The sequence below is a fragment of the Natator depressus genome, chromosome 21, assembly GCF_965152275.1.
Source record: "Natator depressus isolate rNatDep1 chromosome 21, rNatDep2.hap1, whole genome shotgun sequence".
NCBI lineage: Eukaryota > Metazoa > Chordata > Testudines > Cheloniidae > Natator > Natator depressus.
Window position 1 is genome coordinate 11,505,078 of NC_134254.1, and position 17,917 is coordinate 11,522,994.

Here is a 17,917-nt window from a genome sequence, read left to right on the forward strand (position 1 = left end):
AGCCCTGGTGTCTTGGCCAAATTTCAAAACGTACCTGCTCTTCCAGAAAACACCTTGGAGAGCTGAAGTGACGAGTGGTCAGAAGGCTGGGCTGGGAGGACTGCTCAGAGAGACAAGGCCATGCCACTAATCAACACACAAGGACTGACTCAGAAGGAAGAGCGCCACGCCTTCTGAGTCATGGCCAGCACTTCCTGTAGCACCTTGCATTTCCCCCTTGAGGTCTCTTCTCCGAGTAAGGACCCAACCCAATCATGCTCAGCTTGGCAGGTGGAACCGGATCCCAGCCAGAGGTGGTGTGGCTGCAGGCTGCACTGCCTGCTAGGCAGGGAGGCTAGAACAGGGGTAGGAGTGTTTGCAATTCATATTCATCCAATAAAGGTAACTCAAGGCCCAGTCTGTCTTTTAAGAGAGTCCCCTCCCCTGAGGCATTAGGAGGGGGCTGGCTCTGAATCTTTCCTTTGTGGAGCAGCCCAGTTGCGTTTACCTTCCACCCACTTGATGCGAGTGATTTTACATTACTGTGGCCTCAGCTGGTTGCTTCAATATTTGCAGCCATTGGCAAGATTTGGACACTCAAAGCAAGTGGCGCTGGGGCCATTCTCATTCAGAAAGGCCTGTAGGGAGGGAAGGAGGGAGATGAAATACACCATGCAGAGGGGATTTGGAGTTCCTCAAGGGCCGACTCCTTGTCGCGTAAGGAAAGGTTAATGACCTCGAAGCATGGACAGAGACTCAAATTGCTCAGCATTTTATGTAGCACAGCGAGTGCCCAACGGCACCTGCTCACAATGGCAGCGTTTTATATCCCGTTTGTGCTGCTATCAATGACTATGCAAGACACAGGGCAATGGAGAATCAGGCCCTGGGTGTAAGAAGCAAGGCAGGAGGGGTCAGAGCTGGGGCCATTGGGAACCAGGGTGATAGGATACAGGGAGTGGATGAGGCTGAGGGCGGGAGCTGGGAACAGGGCAGGGATCCGGTACAAGACTAGAAGTCAGGTAGCAGACAGCAGGGTCCGTGGTAGCAGCAAACCAGGACTCACCTTGTTGCACAGACACCTTACTTGACAGCTTTCAGAGTAGCAGCCGTGTTAGTCTGTATCCGCAAAAAGAAAAGGAGGACTTGTGGCACCTTAGAGACTAACCAATTTATTTGAGCATAAGCTTTCATGAGCTACAGCTCACTTCATTGGATGCATTACTGTGTCTCTTTCTAGCTTAAATAGTGTACTTGGCCCAATCAGGGACTCCGGAGCTTCTCCAATCAGGTCCCTGTGGGTGGTACCTTATCCTTATCCCAATACTCCAGTCACTAGTAGACCCGTCGGGTGGTGCTGGTGTTGTGGATGCAGGCCCAGGTTCAGGGCCTGCAGATAGTCACAAGGGGCCACTTCCCAATGGGTGCACGGGGGAGATGGTAATGCCTAGGTTTGGAATTAGGTCCATCTCTGCTCCTACAAAATCCAGGCAAGCTCTTTACAAAGCTTGGGCCAGGTGCTGGTTAGAAGTGCCTTCACACGTACATACCATGAACCAGCCGTGTCTGCTGCATAGCTAGAGGCCAGAGTATTGCTCTTCAAGAAATCAATACATCTTCTGCCTGGAGAGGGAGGAATCACATTGGCTGGACAGTGCGAGTGAGGGATACTTACCCTTCCATTCCCTTGCTGTACCTATTCTGGGGATAGAGAAAGCACTCTGGTCCAGCACGAAGTTCAATTTTTATTTTTTTAATGAACAGAGACTTGTCACCACAGTTCTTCATTTATTGACCGTTATCATACAAAGAAAACAAATTAACTGCCTCCCACACTCCTTTGTTATTTAAATCTAATGCTACAATATATAAAACAGAATCTAAAAACCTCTAAAAGAGTACTTCCAGGACTCCAAGGAACTTCCTGAAAGGATGAAGTCAGAGTAACCATTGGGCTCATCTGCTAAGTATATAGAGGGAGCGATTCTGCTTTGTGGTCTGGGACCAGCAGCCAGTTCTGAACCACCCAGAGACTCGATGGAGACAAGAGTACATGATATTCTGGTATTCTACAGTAATGATCCAACCCACTATAGCTTAAAAGAGCATCCCTGCAGTGCTTGGGGCCATCTCTTCCATCAGGGTGGAAGCTGAGGAAGACAGAACGGTGACTGTGTGATATCTGACCTGCTACACCCTAATCGGTAGATACATATTTGCATTTAACGACTCCACTTGGTCTCCTTCAGTACCACTGTCCAGGTGTGCACAGGTAACATTAGTAATACCAGTCCAGCTGTTTTTCACATCTGCAGAGTGATTCACGGGTTCTCGATTGTCAGTACAGATCCCTGTATTGTAGGTAAACCCCTGTCTAGCTCAGCCCCTCCGACTGGCCTAGGCTCAGGACAGCTCAGGGACGTAGGGCTCCCAGGTGTGTTATTCACAGGCCAGCTTCCCATCAAAGCTGGACAGGGCAATGGCGAAAGCCTGCACGGCGCACATGGGATAGTTGTAGTCCATGGTGAAAGCGTCGTCCGCCACGCGGCCGAACTGCATCACAATGTAGTCAGCTGAAAGAGAGGAGGTAAGAGGCCACCAGGGCAAACATGCACACAAACAGGTTCCTGGGCTGGTCTGAGTGCCAAGGGTCAAAGCCCCACACCCTCGACTCAGCCAGGCAGCCAGAACGCTGGCTTAGGAGACTGCCCAAGGCTACGCAGTCTCTGGCAGAGGCCAGAACAGAATTCAGATCTCCAGTGGCCTGGTCCCTCCCAGTCACTTTGAACCTTGTGAGCCGCATCAGTTTCCCCATCGGTGACCCAGGGATAACTAAACGGGTTGAGAGGCTTGATTCATTAATGCATGTGAAAGCTTTGAGATCCCTGACTAGGAGGAGGCACCAGATGAAGTGCTCCTCTATACCATCCGGAAAACCCACGAGGAAGTCCATCTGGTGACATTTCCAGCTCAGTTTTTCAGATCCCAGAGGCTGAAGTCATACCCCTAGGGATCTGAATGCCCAGGGGCTCAGTTTGAGCCCAACCTCTGCAGTCTGTCCATCGAAGGTGACCTTCCAAAGAAGCAATGCCGCTTGCATCATGTCTCCGCGTTTGAGTGTGTGGGCCCTGCACCTGCTGCCAGCTCCCAGGCGGTGGCTGAGCGAAGCACCGCGCCATGGGGGACTGAAAGGCCGCGGGGCTCTCGCTCAAATGTCAAACCCAGCAGAGCAGGAGGGGGCTGAGCAAGGTGGAGGCAGAGCTCAGCCACTTGCCTGACAATAAGCGTTGCCATTTAAACAGCAGAACCAGCCCTGCCCCTCTCAGCGCCGCTCCCTTACTGATAGGGTAAGAGACCACAGGAGCCCCAAACACTGCCTCTCCCAAGGGGAAACTGATCCCTTGCTAGAATTCCTGACCTGACCATTCTCAGCACTGCAGTGGCACTCCCCCAGCCCACAGCCTCTCCCGTGGCTTCCTTTTGTTACAACAGCGAGGGTGACAGGAAATCTGTAAAAATAACCGGGAGGCCCCCTGACAGGTTCTTTCTGTCCTGTAATCCAACACTCTGGACACAAACGTCCCCTGATTGGACTGGACAGGTGACAGGCAGAAGAGTCTCTCACTGCTTTGCACACTTCATAAAGCCGCTGAGCTGCCCTCGCTCAGATATTCGCAGGTGGTCTCTGCCTTGAGTCTGGGGCACAGGGTGGGTGGAGCCCGACAGCCCCCAAGCAGTCAGCTGTCTGAACTTCGAACCCTCTGACTGATCCTCAGGGACCTTCCAAATCCAGCCAACTCATGAAGCCAACCAAGTAAAATGTCACTCTGTCTCCAGCATCAGCCGAGTTGGAACGGAGCCAACACAGGATTGTTTCGCCCTCTGGGTGAGACTCCCCCGCCCCGGAGCAGAGGCTGTATGAGGTCTGTGGATTGCTGAACTCCCACTTATGCCCAGGGGCCAGAATTTTCAAAGAGTCTCATCACACACCCCCACTCGGGGCCAGGTTTCCCAAAGAGCCCAGCTCCCCAAAGCTGATCACCTAGCTTGACCTCCGGCAAAGCACAGGCCCCCGAGAACAGCCCCAAATCATTCTTCCCTCTATGGTCGTACATGGGATGCGGGGAGTTCAGATGCCATGGATTCAAAACCAGCCACAAAAGGGGCCCATGTAACACTGGTGTAAGCAGGCGCTCAGCTATTGGCATCGGTGGGAGCTGGGCTTGCTTACACCAGGGTTGGATTTGGTCTGTGATCCTTCCTGGGCTCTACCCTTTGCTTATCGAATGGGTTTCGGTGCGGGGTGCTCACTGCCTCTCTTGTTCCCCTTCCCCCAGCTCAGGGCCTGGGCCCATCGGGCCCAGGTTGGGGCGACCTGCTCCTGGAGCTGTCCCCATCAGCGGGGCCCCCACCAGGAATGGCCAGCGGCACCGACGGCCTGGGTGGGGACTTCTGGACAGCTTCGTCCTAGGGTCTTATCCTAGTTATTCATTCAGTGACCAGCAGCGAGAAACTGAGCCAGGAGCCCTTGTTTAAAGGCCAGGAGGGGAAAAGTTTCCTTGCAGCTCGAACTGCGCCCAGGGAAGGTTCCAGGCTCAAGCTGCACGAGCCAGGCTGGGGAACGGCAGAACTTGGGCAGGCTCCCCCGTCCACCAGACCCACGTAGCCCCAGTCCCCACGCACAACCTGCCTGGCCCTCTGGCTCCCCCTGGTGCTCCACTCCAGCACGATCCACACGGAGCACGAATTTGGCCCACCATGGGCACAGAGCTATGAGTAGCAAGGCTCCTCAGGGGTACCATTCTGCTTGGACAATGGGCCAAACGCTCCCTCGGAGCAGGTTCCTTGCAGAGCGTAGCCCCTTATTTAAAGTGAGATTATGGTCCAGAAACTCACACCTGGACTCCTCTCAGATCAAATGGACTGCAAGTTTCCAAGCGGGAGCAGGACCTCTCCAGCTGCAAATCCCACCACTCAGCCTGCTGGGACCGTTCCTTCTCCCCCGCTGTAAAGATTCTGCCCCCACCACTAGCTGCCTGACTCTCCGGCTGATGCCTGAAGCTGACAGACTCAGCTGACCCTCCGGGATGGTGCTGGCTTTGAAGGGCCGTCAGGAGCGGAAACTCGCTTTGGCTCAGATGCTGCCCATGCCCAGGGAGCAGAAAGGGCGAATGAAGTGACCGTGCTCAGTAAGGTGCATGCCCAGCACCGGAGCTGCCACGTCAGTAACGTGCGAGCCCCAGAGCAGGGCGCCAGGACTGTGCTCCAGGGACAGACCTCAGCAGCCCACCTCCTGACCTCAGCGTGAAAAGCTGCCGAGGACCCCACATCCTCCACAGGCTCCCAGTTCCTGTCTGGTGCCAATTCAAGGCCCAGATCAGCTTTCCCTTCATATCCCAGGGACACAGCTACTCTGCCCCGGGATAATGCTGCTCACAATGACCAGACTGAAGCTCACAAGCACAAAACCTAAGCCGGAGAGATGGCGTGAGAGCCCTCCTGACTGACGACCCCCACCCCATCTTGCCATAGCTTGCTCAGGGAATCGCCTGTGTCTCGCACGCTGCTCCCTGACCGGGGAATTGACCTTGCATGGTGACTCTCCCTATGGACTTACGATCGTTGCTGTGCACGATCTGGAAGTTCTTGACGGAGGCATGGGTGACTCTGCCATGGAAGTTCAGGACGTAAGACTGGGTCTCGTCATTCCATACCGGGGCCTTGTTGTGCAGCTCGATCAGGTTGTCCATGTTCTTGTTCTGCCATCTCGTAAGCAGCCCGTCGTTATCCTGGGACCAGCGAGAAAACACGCTCAGGAGACAGCACGAGAAAGGCGTGTGCGAGTCTTTCTACCCCTGCGAATATTTCCCAGGGTGTGCAGGGTCTGGATGAGGCTGCGTACAATGTTTGCACACCCGTGTACTCCTCCCGACATCAAGGGGAGCTGGCCACGGAGATCCAAGGCGGTATATGGTCCCATGTGTGCATCTGGGCACTTGTCTGGACCTTCCATGCCCCTTTAAATCGTCTCCATGCTGTAGGCTTCTGCCATTCTGTTCTAGTTCTTATACCATGCCTGTCCCCGTGGCATCTGAGTGCCTGGGTGGGGAACTACCACCTCCCTTAGGGATTGCTAAGAAGTGGGCTATGCCACGGAGGAAAGCGGGGGCCTGCTCCCAGCATTGCTGGCTGGTGCGCCAACTTACGTTTCGGGGCCGGATTGGCACCCGCTCATTGTCCGAATTCATTCCAGGGATGATCACGGTCATCTTCCGGGGTCCTTTGAACCCTAAAACGTTTGTCTCCTGAAACAGAAACCCCAGTGGTCTCCTCAGTACGTCACCGGAGGCTCACGCATGCTGAACAGGGAGAACAAACATCCCACTCAGGACTTAGCAGCTCTTTCCTGACCCACTGGTACCAGCAGCGTGCTTCCGGGACTCCCTATCGTGACCTGGATACGCAGTGCTCCACACTGCCCTGCCTCCCATCCAGATGTGCATGCAGCGCGGCTGGGATGTGTGTACGGAGAAGCTCGTCCTGCTGCCGCCCAGGCTGTGCCTGCCCGGTGGATCAACCTCTGCTCTCCAGGACAGGATGCAGGACAGCCGCGTTTACTGGCAGTGAATCTGGGAATCTCTCAGTCTGGCACAGACTGCAGCGGGCACAGGAGTCTGAGTAGCCACTGTGGGATGCTGCCCAGTGAGCACGGTTCTCTACCAGGGGAAGGTGGAAGGAGCCTATGTCTGTTACTTACATACACGACGGCTGACAGCTCCTGTCGCACGTTTGACCAGTCGGCGTTAGCTCTGTCGGGGTTCACACCATTATCAAACACGGTAAACTTAGTCCCCATTAAGTTGGATCTACAACAAAAGACAGAAATCGGGCTGAGGACCTGGGGGAGGGGGGTGTATGTGGCACCGTCACCCCTCTCCTGATCCTCTATTTGTCCTTCCTTAGGTTACCCTCTGTGCTGCTCTGAAAGGGGTCTCCAGGGCACCAGGGTATCTCAGCAGATGCCCCCCAGCAGCACAATCAAAGGGAGGAAACAGGAGGGAATGTGGGGTCTTTGGAGTGGTCCCCAAAGCCCAGACCTCTGCGCAGGGAGCGAGAGGAGCAGCTCTCCTCCACCAGAGTCTGTCAAGGACAGTCACTTACTGACAAGCACCTGATTAATGGGGAGGTGGGAGGGGCATGGGCTGTATCCTGCACAGGGAACAACCTGCACCAGGCCCAGCTCTGAGACTCCAAGGCATGGAAGAGCTTCCTCCAGACCCAGCTGCCCCTTGCACACAGCTCCCCTGATCCATCGCACCCTTCAGTTTGCCTTGCACATTTGTTTAGATTGCTGGCATTTCCCTGGATAGCCAAGTGGGGCTGGATCTAGGCACAGAGGAGACTTGGGGGTCCCAATCCCACCATGCTTCCCAATGACCCTTTTCACCAATGCAGCAACCAAGCAGGTCTCCTAACTGCAAATGCACCCTGGATTCCTTTACACCAGGGTTGTCGTGCTTTGAGGGGCATTGTGGGTAAGATTCTGGATAGGCGCCTGCTACACACAACTGAGCAGAAACATACACTCTGCAGCGGGAGAATAGCGTGTCACAGACACTGGTCAGTATGTGGGTGATTCCCGTGGCCCCTGCACTAGTCCTGCTACACCCCCATATAAGTGGGGGCTTGTGTGCGCGCTGGTTTAACTTAAAAGGGTTTAAACAAGGGATGCAAAGTCTCATGTCGACCCTCGTAAAGGGCTTTAAACTGGTTCTCTCTGTAACTTGCACCTGCAAAGTTACTCACTCATGCTACCTCGACGTAAGACGGGTTTGCGTTGACCGAAGAGAGTCCACACACAGTGTTGCGCTGGTACAACGAAACCTGTTTGCAATCACACCTTTAGGTAAACTGGTGCAACTCTGCACGCAGAGCAGGTCTTGGCTCCCTGGGCAGCTCTGTGCTTAGCCTACGCTTGAGGTAGCCAGCCTACGCTTGAGGTAGCCAGCCTACGCTAGTCACCGAATTGCACTGAGCTAACATCCTGTCATTTATGGGTGCTCGCAGGGTGGAACCTGTCTCTGAACTGCCATACACACAGCTGCCTCCCACCCCCTGCTCCAACAGACCACAGCGAACTCCCCTGGCCCGCAGCGAAGGCTGCTGGGACGTGCAGGACTCCTCCCTGCTGAAAGCAGGGTCAAGAGGCGACCTCTCTCCCCTTCAGAAAGAACCAGACGAGCCAGTTCTCCCCTCCCTGCCCCCCAGCGCCAGTCCGGAAGCCAGATCTAGTCACAGGAGGCTCCAGTTCCAGCCAGAGAAGCTGTGACCCCCAGCTGCAAAGTCAGAAGGACTCAACTGGGCCGCAGCGGGAAGCAGCAACCTAGACAACACGTGCACCCTCTTCGGCTCCTCGTTGTGTTTCCAAGCAGCTGCCAATCTTGGGTCCCCTCCCTCCAAGAGTTGTCTTTTGGGAGGCTGAACTGTGTGGGACTCATTCCTCCACCTGAGGGATTCAGTGCAAACCCCGTTCCCCCTGCCCCATGTCCATGGGGGACATGTTCTCCCCACGTCACCCATTGAAGGACCAGTTTCCACCCTATGTGCAGTATCAGTGCAGAACCTGCACTGTAGATAGTAAGCCAACCAGCCCGAATGGAGCTGGGGGGGAAGCTGAATGGTGCAGTGTGGACCACATCTCCATGTAGGAAGGGGGGTACGTACATGGGGAAACTACACCTGAGCCCGGGAAGTGAGGGAAGCAGGGGTGGAAGGATCACCCCTTGCCCACTGTCTCCTGATAGCTTTTAGACATCAATTTAGTGCCAGTGAAAGGAGCCAGATGGACAGTCCTGGAGTCCTCCCTGTATCCCTGCAGCAGGGACAGACCAGAGAGGGACAGGGCTGGCTGCTCTCACGCTGCATCCACCAGGGGCCCATCGGGTTCAGGACGGACCCCTCTGGGGCTGAGATAAGAGTTCAGTCTCAATGGCCCAGACCGCCCCTAGATGCTCCGCCGAGGCTGCCAGCCAGGGGGCTGATTAGTGTCAAGTATGAAGGCATTTTTCATGATGTGAACAACTGTCCATGGGGAACACGATTGGGACCCACCAAATCACTGCCTGCAGCCTACCCAACAGCCCTCGGTTGGTGACCACTTGCACTCATTACCGACCAGGATGGGATCTGAACCCGTGACCCATCCCTCCCAACATGGGCTGTCAAGTTCTGTCTGGAGCGAAGGGAGCCCTCCACTCGCCACAGAGCATTCACTTCACCATGCAGCAGCGTTTGCTAAACCAGGGCTTTACCCAATCCCAGCAGATGGGGCTTCAGAGCCGCAGGAACAGGAGAATGCAGGAAATCGCCCAGGCAGCAGGAGACCTAGGCTGGCATGATTCCAGCCGTACAGGGCAGACACTGCAATATAGCAGGTATTCTCACTTCACTCCCTGGCACGGTCACCTGCTGAGAAATTGCTCTGGACTCATGGAAATGGGAGGTGGGACAGGACTCCGTTTTGCCTGGTGCCACAGCTTTTCTCATACCTCAACTTCCCAATGAAGTTCTCTCCGCCTCGGGACAAATCAGTGGGATCAATGGAAATCAGGTAGTTCGAGGTTTTGCTCTTTTTCCGCTTCCGACCAGCCAGCAGGAACACCTGTCGGAGACGGGAAGGAAGGGGCGGGATTACAGGAGATGAGCGGGGGTTGCTCAATTGTTGCAACTCACGGTAAGTAGGACTGAAGCCACACACCTTGAAGAACTTCTACCTGGCTCAAAACACACTCAAGCTGCTTACTAACAGGCTGCTGGGAATACAGCACGTGGTGCATGACCTCCCTAGTAAATACAGAGCTCAGTACAAGGCCACTGTCCTGATATGCAAAGTCCTCTTGGTGACCTGCCTTAGCTACCATAGAGATCGCATGTCTCCAGGACCACCACCGTCTGTGACGGTTGCCTTCCCTGGAACAATGAAACACCACACAGGAGAAGCTCGGAGTGCTCTGCAGGAGGCAGCTTTCACAGGAGCTGGGCCTAGACCCACTGACACAAGAGATGGGAATGACTAGGGAGCTCACCATGTTCCAGACTAACTGCTAGACTCATGTCTGGGACTTAGATTTCCATGGATCCTTACCTTCCTTGAGGGGGGTCTTTTTAAAGTCTCTGGGGATGGTGGTTCTAGGCCTCTTGGACATTCTGGCTTGTGCAACAGGACAAGCTCATGAGGGCCAATCTTGTGACATTTACGTGACCCACATTGCAGCAGAACAAGATACAAGAGGAGAGGGTGGCAGCCCAATGTCACCGGGCTGTGATTGTGATGACATCTTATGGGTCTCCCAAATGGAGACACTCTCAAAGACACTGGTTACGCAGTGACCCTGCCTGGGGAGTTCGGTTCTGTGCCGGGCCTTGTATTCACACACTGGGTATGTCTACGCTGCAAATTAAAATCCATGGTGCAGAGTCTCAGAGCCCGGGTCAATTGACTTGGGCTCTCAGGATGTGTCTACACAGGGTATGCGAGGTGGGAGGGCCCCAAAGTCTACATAGCAATGGAACAGCCCCGCATCCCGAGCCCAAGTCACCTGGCCAGCCACGGGTTTTTCTTTGCCGTGTAGACGTACCCCCTGTGGCGAGGGCTTTCTAACTGCACCTGCTGAGCGACAGAATCGCACTGGATGTAAAGAGCCTGGGGTATCTCCCAAGGCGGACTGTGGGAATATGGACGGAAGGGAACAGATCCCTCAGCAGATGAATGCATTTCAAATCGCAAGCTGCAGCCCTACTCCAGGAGCAGCGTGAAAACTGCACCACTGAATCAGCATCACCACTGGAAATGGGGCATCAGCTCCTGGGAGGGGTGCATCTTCAGGAAGACACAGTGGGCCTGAACTGAACAGGAGCGCTGACAGTCACCCTTCTCCCAGCAGTACGCAGGCACAGCTACATGGCTGCCGCATGGGTCCGTGACACTGTTCTCAGGCTGCAGCAAAGAGGGGAAACCACCATGGAATATCAGGAGGCAGAGATGGGAAAGACTCATTGGGACAAACTCAGCCTTGGTGTAACTCCAGTGACGGCAATGGGCTTACGCCCGGGATGGTTCTGACCCGTTAGGGCATTGTTCATCTCTATAGTACTTTGTCCAGCTTTAAGTGTCCCGACCAGCTCTACTCAGGAATTCTCCAACAAAACGTTTTTCGCGCCTGAGCAAAGGTTGGTTTCAACCAATCTCCCGATTCGAAGAATGTTTGAAACCTCCTGAAGCTGCCAGGACGGCTGGTTCCACAGGTCCAGAACAAAACCTTTCACTTTACGATTCAAAATGACATTCCCTTTCGACATCTGTCAATTCAACTGACACCAGGTTAAAAACCAAGTTACAAGGTCCGAGTGGAAGTGAAACATTTCGAACTTCGTGAAAAGGAACACTTTGATGGATGCCGGCTGAGATGATCATTGGCTCACCGCGTTTTCTGAGATGGGGACTTTTTGCCTCATTTCAGGGTGGGAAGAATTGTGCAAAAACTCTCGCGGGGCAGGAAAACCATTCCCCATTGAGCTCTCACCCTGAGTGAGGGGTTTGCCCCGATCCCTGGGAGGCATACTCCACAGTCTAATAGGCTGGGACCTCATTTCACTGCTTGCCTTTTTCTCATTGTCCAGGTGCAGGTAATATGTAGGGTAGAGGCCCCGGTCCATCCCCTTCTTGTCTCGAGTGACCCGACACTTGATGGTCACCCCCTGAGGGGCCGGCCGCAGCACAAAGTCCTCCAGGTTGTCCACTTCGATGACAGGGGATGGTGGCCTCTCCTCCTTCTGTGGCCCAGCCGGCACCCAGGACGGAAAGGGGAGAAGGCTTTAGGGAGGGCTTGTTTCAGGCACATGCCGCTCTAGGGCTTTCCGGAAAGAAAGCGTTAGCAGCCAGAAACACACCCACCGCCAAGTGTTGTGTGCCCAGACGTATCTCGCTCTGGCACTTTCCTTTCCCTTCCAGTCACAAAGCTGCTCCCTGGGCCATATTCCTCATCTCCCCTGGGTCTGGCCAGTCAAGTGCCAGGCTCCTCAGCATCTCCCTTCTCTGAACTCAGTCCCCCCAGCCACTGCGGGAACCTGCTGGGGCGACCCCCTCCCCCTGGCCACTGCAGGAACCTGCCGGGGCAACCCCCTCCTCCCAGCTGTTGTGGGAACCTGCCGGGAGCCCCTTTAGGCAGCCCCACCCTCCATTCTTTCTGTGGCGCTGCTCTGCGAGATGGGCTTCCTGCCCATCCTCCCGCCCTCCTTCAGCATTAACACCAGAAAGCTCCTGCGACTGCCCCTGGATTTGGCTCCGGGTCTGCCGTACCCCAGGGGTGAGGGAGGTCGTGAGGAAACCCCTGTTCCCAGTGCTGGCCATTAGCCCCGGCCTTTTACCTTCTTGGACTTCTTCCCTTTCCCTTTCTTATTGGAGTTCTTCTGAGGGCTTTCCGAGGCCTCTCCCTCGCTCCCCTCCCTGGCGGCTTTGGGGAGAGCTGTAGACAGAAATGCGCACAATGGGCATCGCCCGCTTTGCTGCCCAGAAGCGGCCCAGACCCCATCAGCCCAGCTCCGCCGGCATCGCAGCGGGATGGCAGGGAGGAGCTGAGCGCGCTGGCCGGTGGATTGATTGCCCCCCGGGAGCAGAGCACGTGGAACGGCCGGCCCGCACAGCCAACCGGCAGCGGCAGGTCATGACTGAAGCAATGTGATGGGTACCCTGCTAGCAAAGGGAGGGCAAGGGGATCCTAACTCGGTCACATTGAGCTGCTGGCCTGGACAAGCAGCCACTGGGGCAATTGTGCACGAGGCAAGTCAACGGACGTGGCCGATTCCACTAGTTAAAGTAGCCAGCAGGGAGCAACACATTCTCCTCCTCTAGAGCCCAAATATATGACCCACAATAATACCCCCACCTGGTGAAGATGGAAGAGTTTGTAACCCCAGGGGTCCAGTATCTGCCCATGTGCTGCCCTGAGCAATGGGACTTGTACCCGTCTGTGCCCAGAGCCTACCATGGTGCACCCCCAGCTCAGGGAGCACCCACCTTTCTTTTTGGTCTTCTTCTCTTTGTGGCTGTCGCCTCCCGCCTGGAACATGGAAGCTGTGTCCTTTTTCGTGTTGGGTTTGATTGGCTTGGTGCTGGAATCGGAGTCGTCTTCTGCCTCACTGTTCGTGAGAGCTGGGGCTATGGGGGGAGACGCGCACAGAGGAATCAGTCAAGAGAGGGCTACGGATGCCTGTGCTAACGCTCGTGCCGTTCGTCTGAGAATCTCAAAGCCATCGAGAGACACTGAAGATGGAGCCCGTATGCATCTGTCATGACAAGGGAATATTTCGCTCAGGAGAATGGAGTTACTCAGGGTGGGTTTTGGTCAAGATCTGGCTGGCAGCAGTCAAAAAAGCGACCAGAATGTTGGGAATCATTAAGAAAGGGGTAGATAATAAGTCAGAAATATCATGTTGCCTCTCTATAAATCTATGGTACGCCCACATCTTGAATACTGCGTGCAGATGTGGTCGCCCCATCTCAAAAAAGATATATTGGAATTGGAAAAGGTTCAGAAAAGGGCAACAAAAACCATTAGGGGTTTAGAACAGCTTCCGTATGAGGAGAGATTAATAAGACTGGGACTTTTCAGCTTGGAAAAGAGACGGTTAAGGAGGGATATGATTGAGGTCTATAAAATCATGACTGGTGTAGAGAAAGTAGATAAGGAAGTGTTGTTTACTCCTTCTCATAACACAAGAACTAGGGGGTCACCAAATGAAATTAATAGACAGCAGGTTTAAAACAACAAAAGGAAGTGTTTCTTCACACAACGCACAGTCAACCTGTGGAACTCCTTGCCAGAGGATGTTGTGAAGGCCAAGACTATAACAGGGTTCAAAAAAGAACTAGATAAATTCATGGAGGATACGTCCATCAATGGCTATTAGCCAGGATGAGCAGGGATGGTGTCCCTAGCCTCTGTTTGCCAGAAGCTGGGAATGGGCGACAGGGGATGGATCATTTGATGATTCCCTGTTCTGTTCATTCCCTCTGGAGCACTTGGCACTGGCCACTGTGGGAAGACAGGATGCTGGGTTGGATGGACCTTTGGTCTGACTCAGTATGGAAATTCTTATGTTCTTATGTAACACCTTCATTCTTCGGAGACGTGCCATGGGTCTATTACTGATCGCATGGGCCTCATCCAAATGTCTTACAGCCACGTGCCAGGGGAACCGGGTCAGCACTGAGGCAGGGCAGGGCGCTTCCCCTGCTGAAGCATCACCAGAGTTCCTGGGAGGTCTCTCATCCAAATACTGACCACCCAGCCCTAGCCATATCCCAAGGGCTCCTATGGTACCAGTGGTGACTCCTTGTGCGCCCTTTGTTGATGACGAGAGCTCTGGGGGCCCAGGGAATGTATGGGCAGTTGTCGCCCTTCACCTTTCTTTTTGCCTTTTCTCTCCTTCTTGTCCCCGCTCACTTGGAACATGGACGTCGGCTCCTTCTTCATGGGCTTGGCAGCTCTGGGCTTGGCATTGCAATCACTTTTGTCTCCTATTGGGAGGGAGAAAGGAGGAGGGAGAAAGAGGGCAGAAGCAGGGAGGGCAGAGGGAATAGTGAGGGGTAAGTGATGGGGCGGGGGGGGGGGGAGAGAGAGAGAGAGAGAAAGAGAACAGGGAGGAGTGGGGACAAGCCCGGGAGCAAGGAAAGAGGGAGGGGGAGGAATGGGGGAAAAGCCAGGTGTGTTGAGGGGAGAGCGCAAGGGGCAGGGAGGAGATGAGAGAGAGAAGGGGGACACAGGGATGTAACTTTGGGGCCTCTGGAGACGCAGACACAGGAGAGCCCCAGCCCTCTGCTGCCCTCCTCCCTCAGCCACTTCTCTGGAGGCTTGGGGCCTCAGCTGGCCAGTGGTCCCTGTTCATTTCCAGCCTGGGTGTTAACTGCTCAGTCCTGCTGACTTCCCTAATAACCACCCATTGCAACTCACCACCTCTGGCTGGTGCTTCCCTCAGGCCAGCCCCGAGCCAGGGCTCTCCCTGGATCCGAGCTGCCCTCTCCATGCCCTGCCTGCGTCCCAGGCCTCCATCTCCTGCTCTCTAGCAGTGTGTGTCCCATAACACCCAGCCTGAGCCTGCTCCACTGACCCAGGGGGGAGAGAGATTCCCTGTTGGCCCCTCCGGGAGAAGGCTAATTGGAAGACAATGCTGAGAACACCCTGCCAGCAGAGGGGCTCTCCCTCAGCCATACGCTGGCGGGGAACTCGAACTCGGGCTCTGGCTGGGAGAAGCGAATCCCCTGTGGTTTAGCCTCAAGGGTGCTTGATTGGAAAGAGCCTCGTCCGCCCCGCCATGCACGGCAGTGGATCCTCAGGCTTCGGAAGCTCAGCTCTGCAAAGGACTCTGAATGCCGAGGTCCATCTGACTCCTGGGCTGTCCGCTTACAAGGCGGAGACATCCCGAAGCCAGGCAAAGAAACACCAGCTCCAGCCCAGCTGCCTCGGTTGACAGGGAAAAGGAAATATGCAGCAAAAGGATCCTTCCACTCCTGTCCCCTTGGGCATTTCCTGGAGAGGGACTCTGATGTACACACAGATCCCCAGAGACAGAGGGTACCTCACCTGGCCTTGCCTCAACATAGCATCTGAGCACCTCACGCCCTTTGACCGGGCGGGCTGTGGTCCCCATCGCACAGAACAGGGACTGAGGCTCGTAAAGGGGGAGTGACTTACCCAAGGTCACACCTGGAGTCTGCGGGGGAGCAGGGAATTGACCCAGCTCCCCCAAGTCCTAGTCTAGCACCCTCACCGCTGAAGCATCCTTCCTCTCACTCACACAGCAGGGTTCACTCCCAGGGTTCACCTCCACATGCCAGCCCTTTCTCCAGGGCTCCAGCTGCTGACCTTTCAGCTTGGGTTTTCTCTCCCTGCTTTCTCCAGCTGGGATTTCTTTGGGGAGCTTCTTTTTTGGCTTCTTCGGCGGGTCATCGTTCTCCGCCTCCTCCTCCTCAGAGTCCTCTGGAAGTTTGGGGGTGGGGGGGAGCAGAGAGGGGATGAAAAGAAGATTAAAGAAAAAGGGATACCGCCACATTACGACGGCTCCGCCTGCCCTGTTTAGAGGAACTTTCCCCACTGCTGGGGACTAGCCTGGGCCCACTGGACCTGGACCTACCCATTGCCATATGTCAGCCATTGCTTACACCTCACCCATCCAGTGTCTGGGAGTCTAGTCCGTGCTGGGGCTCAAACCAAATTTGATCACGAATCCTGGAAAACTGGTTTCTAACCAGCTTGGCCAGCCAGTGTAAATGGGATCAATCCAGGTGAGAAGAAAGCTTAAATGTGTGCTTAAAAGCCTACGTAGGAATCTCCAGTCTGGAGGGCTGCTCTGACTTCACTGGGCCCCCACTGGGAACTCCCCCGTTCCCAAGTCAAACCGCTTTGAGAACCAGTTTGGGCAGTCTGGAGCGTGGCCTCCACTACACCAGCTGAACCAGTTTCAAACCTGGTTGGAAATGCTGGGGTGTAGATCAGGGCTTTTTACCCTAGGAGTTTACCCTATAGGAAATAGTAGGTTAGAAAATAAAGGCCACTGTATTTGTGTGCAGGAGAGCGAGAGTTTGGGGTTGCGGAGGGCGTGTGGTACAAGGCTGCCACCTAGTGACTGTCTTGCCTCCTGGGCTTTTCCTAGGAGTCTGTGTAATACACGCATCCCATGGGGAGTCCTTTCCTCTATCCCTCGCCTCCTCCCTCCCTCCCCAGGAGAGACAGTCACAAGGAATGGAGCCATTGCCCATAGACACCCACCCTGGTGGGTCAGGGCGGGTGAAATATTTGTCTGGAAAATGGACCTTGTATGCATGAGAGGACAGGCATTAGAATGGGGCCGAAAACTGCAGCAGCCATCTGCCCATTCTGTGCAGCTGTCCTCTGAAAGCAGAGACGGGTGTTACTCACCCTACGTGGGAGCTGGGGGACTCTCTCAGGACACGTCCTTTCATTGCCTTTTAGGGGTGGAGGGGGCGGGGTCGGTTCTCCAGCAGTGCCAAGAGTGTTTTCAGGAAGGCTTTCAGATGGGTTTGGATCGAAAGTGCACAGCACATGTGGGAGGGCTGGGTTTGGACTGGGGCGCATGGTGCTGTTGTGGGTTTGGATGGAGATTGTGTTGCAGTGTGATTTTTGGATTGTGGGATATGTGCAGAGCTGTGTGCTGGATTGTGTGAGTGAGTGAGAGAGGGGACTGCATCTGCATGGCGTAGCTGTGTTTGGATCAGGTCCTGCATGCAGGGCAGCGTGTGGGATTGGGAGCACGACGCGAGTGTACGAGGGTTGTGTTTGGCCAGGGACGCGTGGCGTAGCTGTGTTTGGATTGCCGTGATGCGAGGGTGCATTGTGGCGTGCATGCCTGGCTGTTGTGTTTGGGCTGCGAGTGTAAAGCGAGTGTTATGTGGCTGGATTGTGACATGGGCAGGAGCCTGTGGCCTGTATGCTGGTGCGTGGCTGGTCGTGGCTGTGTGCTAGGAGTGGGTGTGGTGGGCGTGAGGGTCTGCAGCATGCATTAGAGACCCCCTGGGCGGAAGGGGCCCAATGCCTTCTTACCTTGCTTCTTTTTTGAGGCTTTGGCCACACTGAAATGTGACGTGGGACTTTCCTTCTTCTTCCTGGGCTCTTTGGTGGATTTGGGGTAGGGCTGCTTCTCGCTCTCTTCCTCCAGTTTCTCCTCCTTCTTCTTCCTCAGTTTCCTGACAGCTGCATGTGGAGAGAGTGGCCAGAGTGAGGACAGAAACACGGACCGGGACAGGCGGGGAGCTGGCAGTGGGAGTGGAAGGGCACATGCTCTGTGTGGTGGGGCTTGGAATGAAGTCAGACTCCATTTACCCCATAGCACACTGGCGGAGGGGAGAAGTGGATGGGGGTGC

General features: G+C 55.0%; 1 protein-coding gene across 2 annotated transcripts in view; it reads right to left on the reverse strand.

Annotated features, from left to right (window-relative positions):
* Positions 1-1,785: 1,785 nt before the first annotated feature.
* Positions 1,786-17,917, reverse strand: part of TULP1 (TUB like protein 1) — a 34,060-nt gene continuing 17,928 nt past the window's right edge. For both annotated transcript variants that reach the window (XM_074935876.1, XM_074935875.1), the window contains exons 4-14: positions 17,598-17,747; positions 15,903-16,016; positions 14,444-14,557; positions 13,055-13,195; positions 12,406-12,503; positions 11,641-11,811; positions 9,528-9,640; positions 6,737-6,845; positions 6,186-6,284; positions 5,597-5,768; positions 1,786-2,552 (exon numbers count right to left, since the gene is read on the reverse strand). In XM_074935876.1, coding sequence (XP_074791977.1) covers positions 2,419-2,552; positions 5,597-5,768; positions 6,186-6,284; positions 6,737-6,845; positions 9,528-9,640; positions 11,641-11,811; positions 12,406-12,503; positions 13,055-13,195; positions 14,444-14,557; positions 15,903-16,016; positions 17,598-17,747 — 1,415 coding nt within the window. In that variant the 3' untranslated portion in view covers positions 1,786-2,418. The remainder of the gene's footprint in view (positions 2,553-5,596; positions 5,769-6,185; positions 6,285-6,736; positions 6,846-9,527; positions 9,641-11,640; positions 11,812-12,405; positions 12,504-13,054; positions 13,196-14,443; positions 14,558-15,902; positions 16,017-17,597; positions 17,748-17,917) is intronic.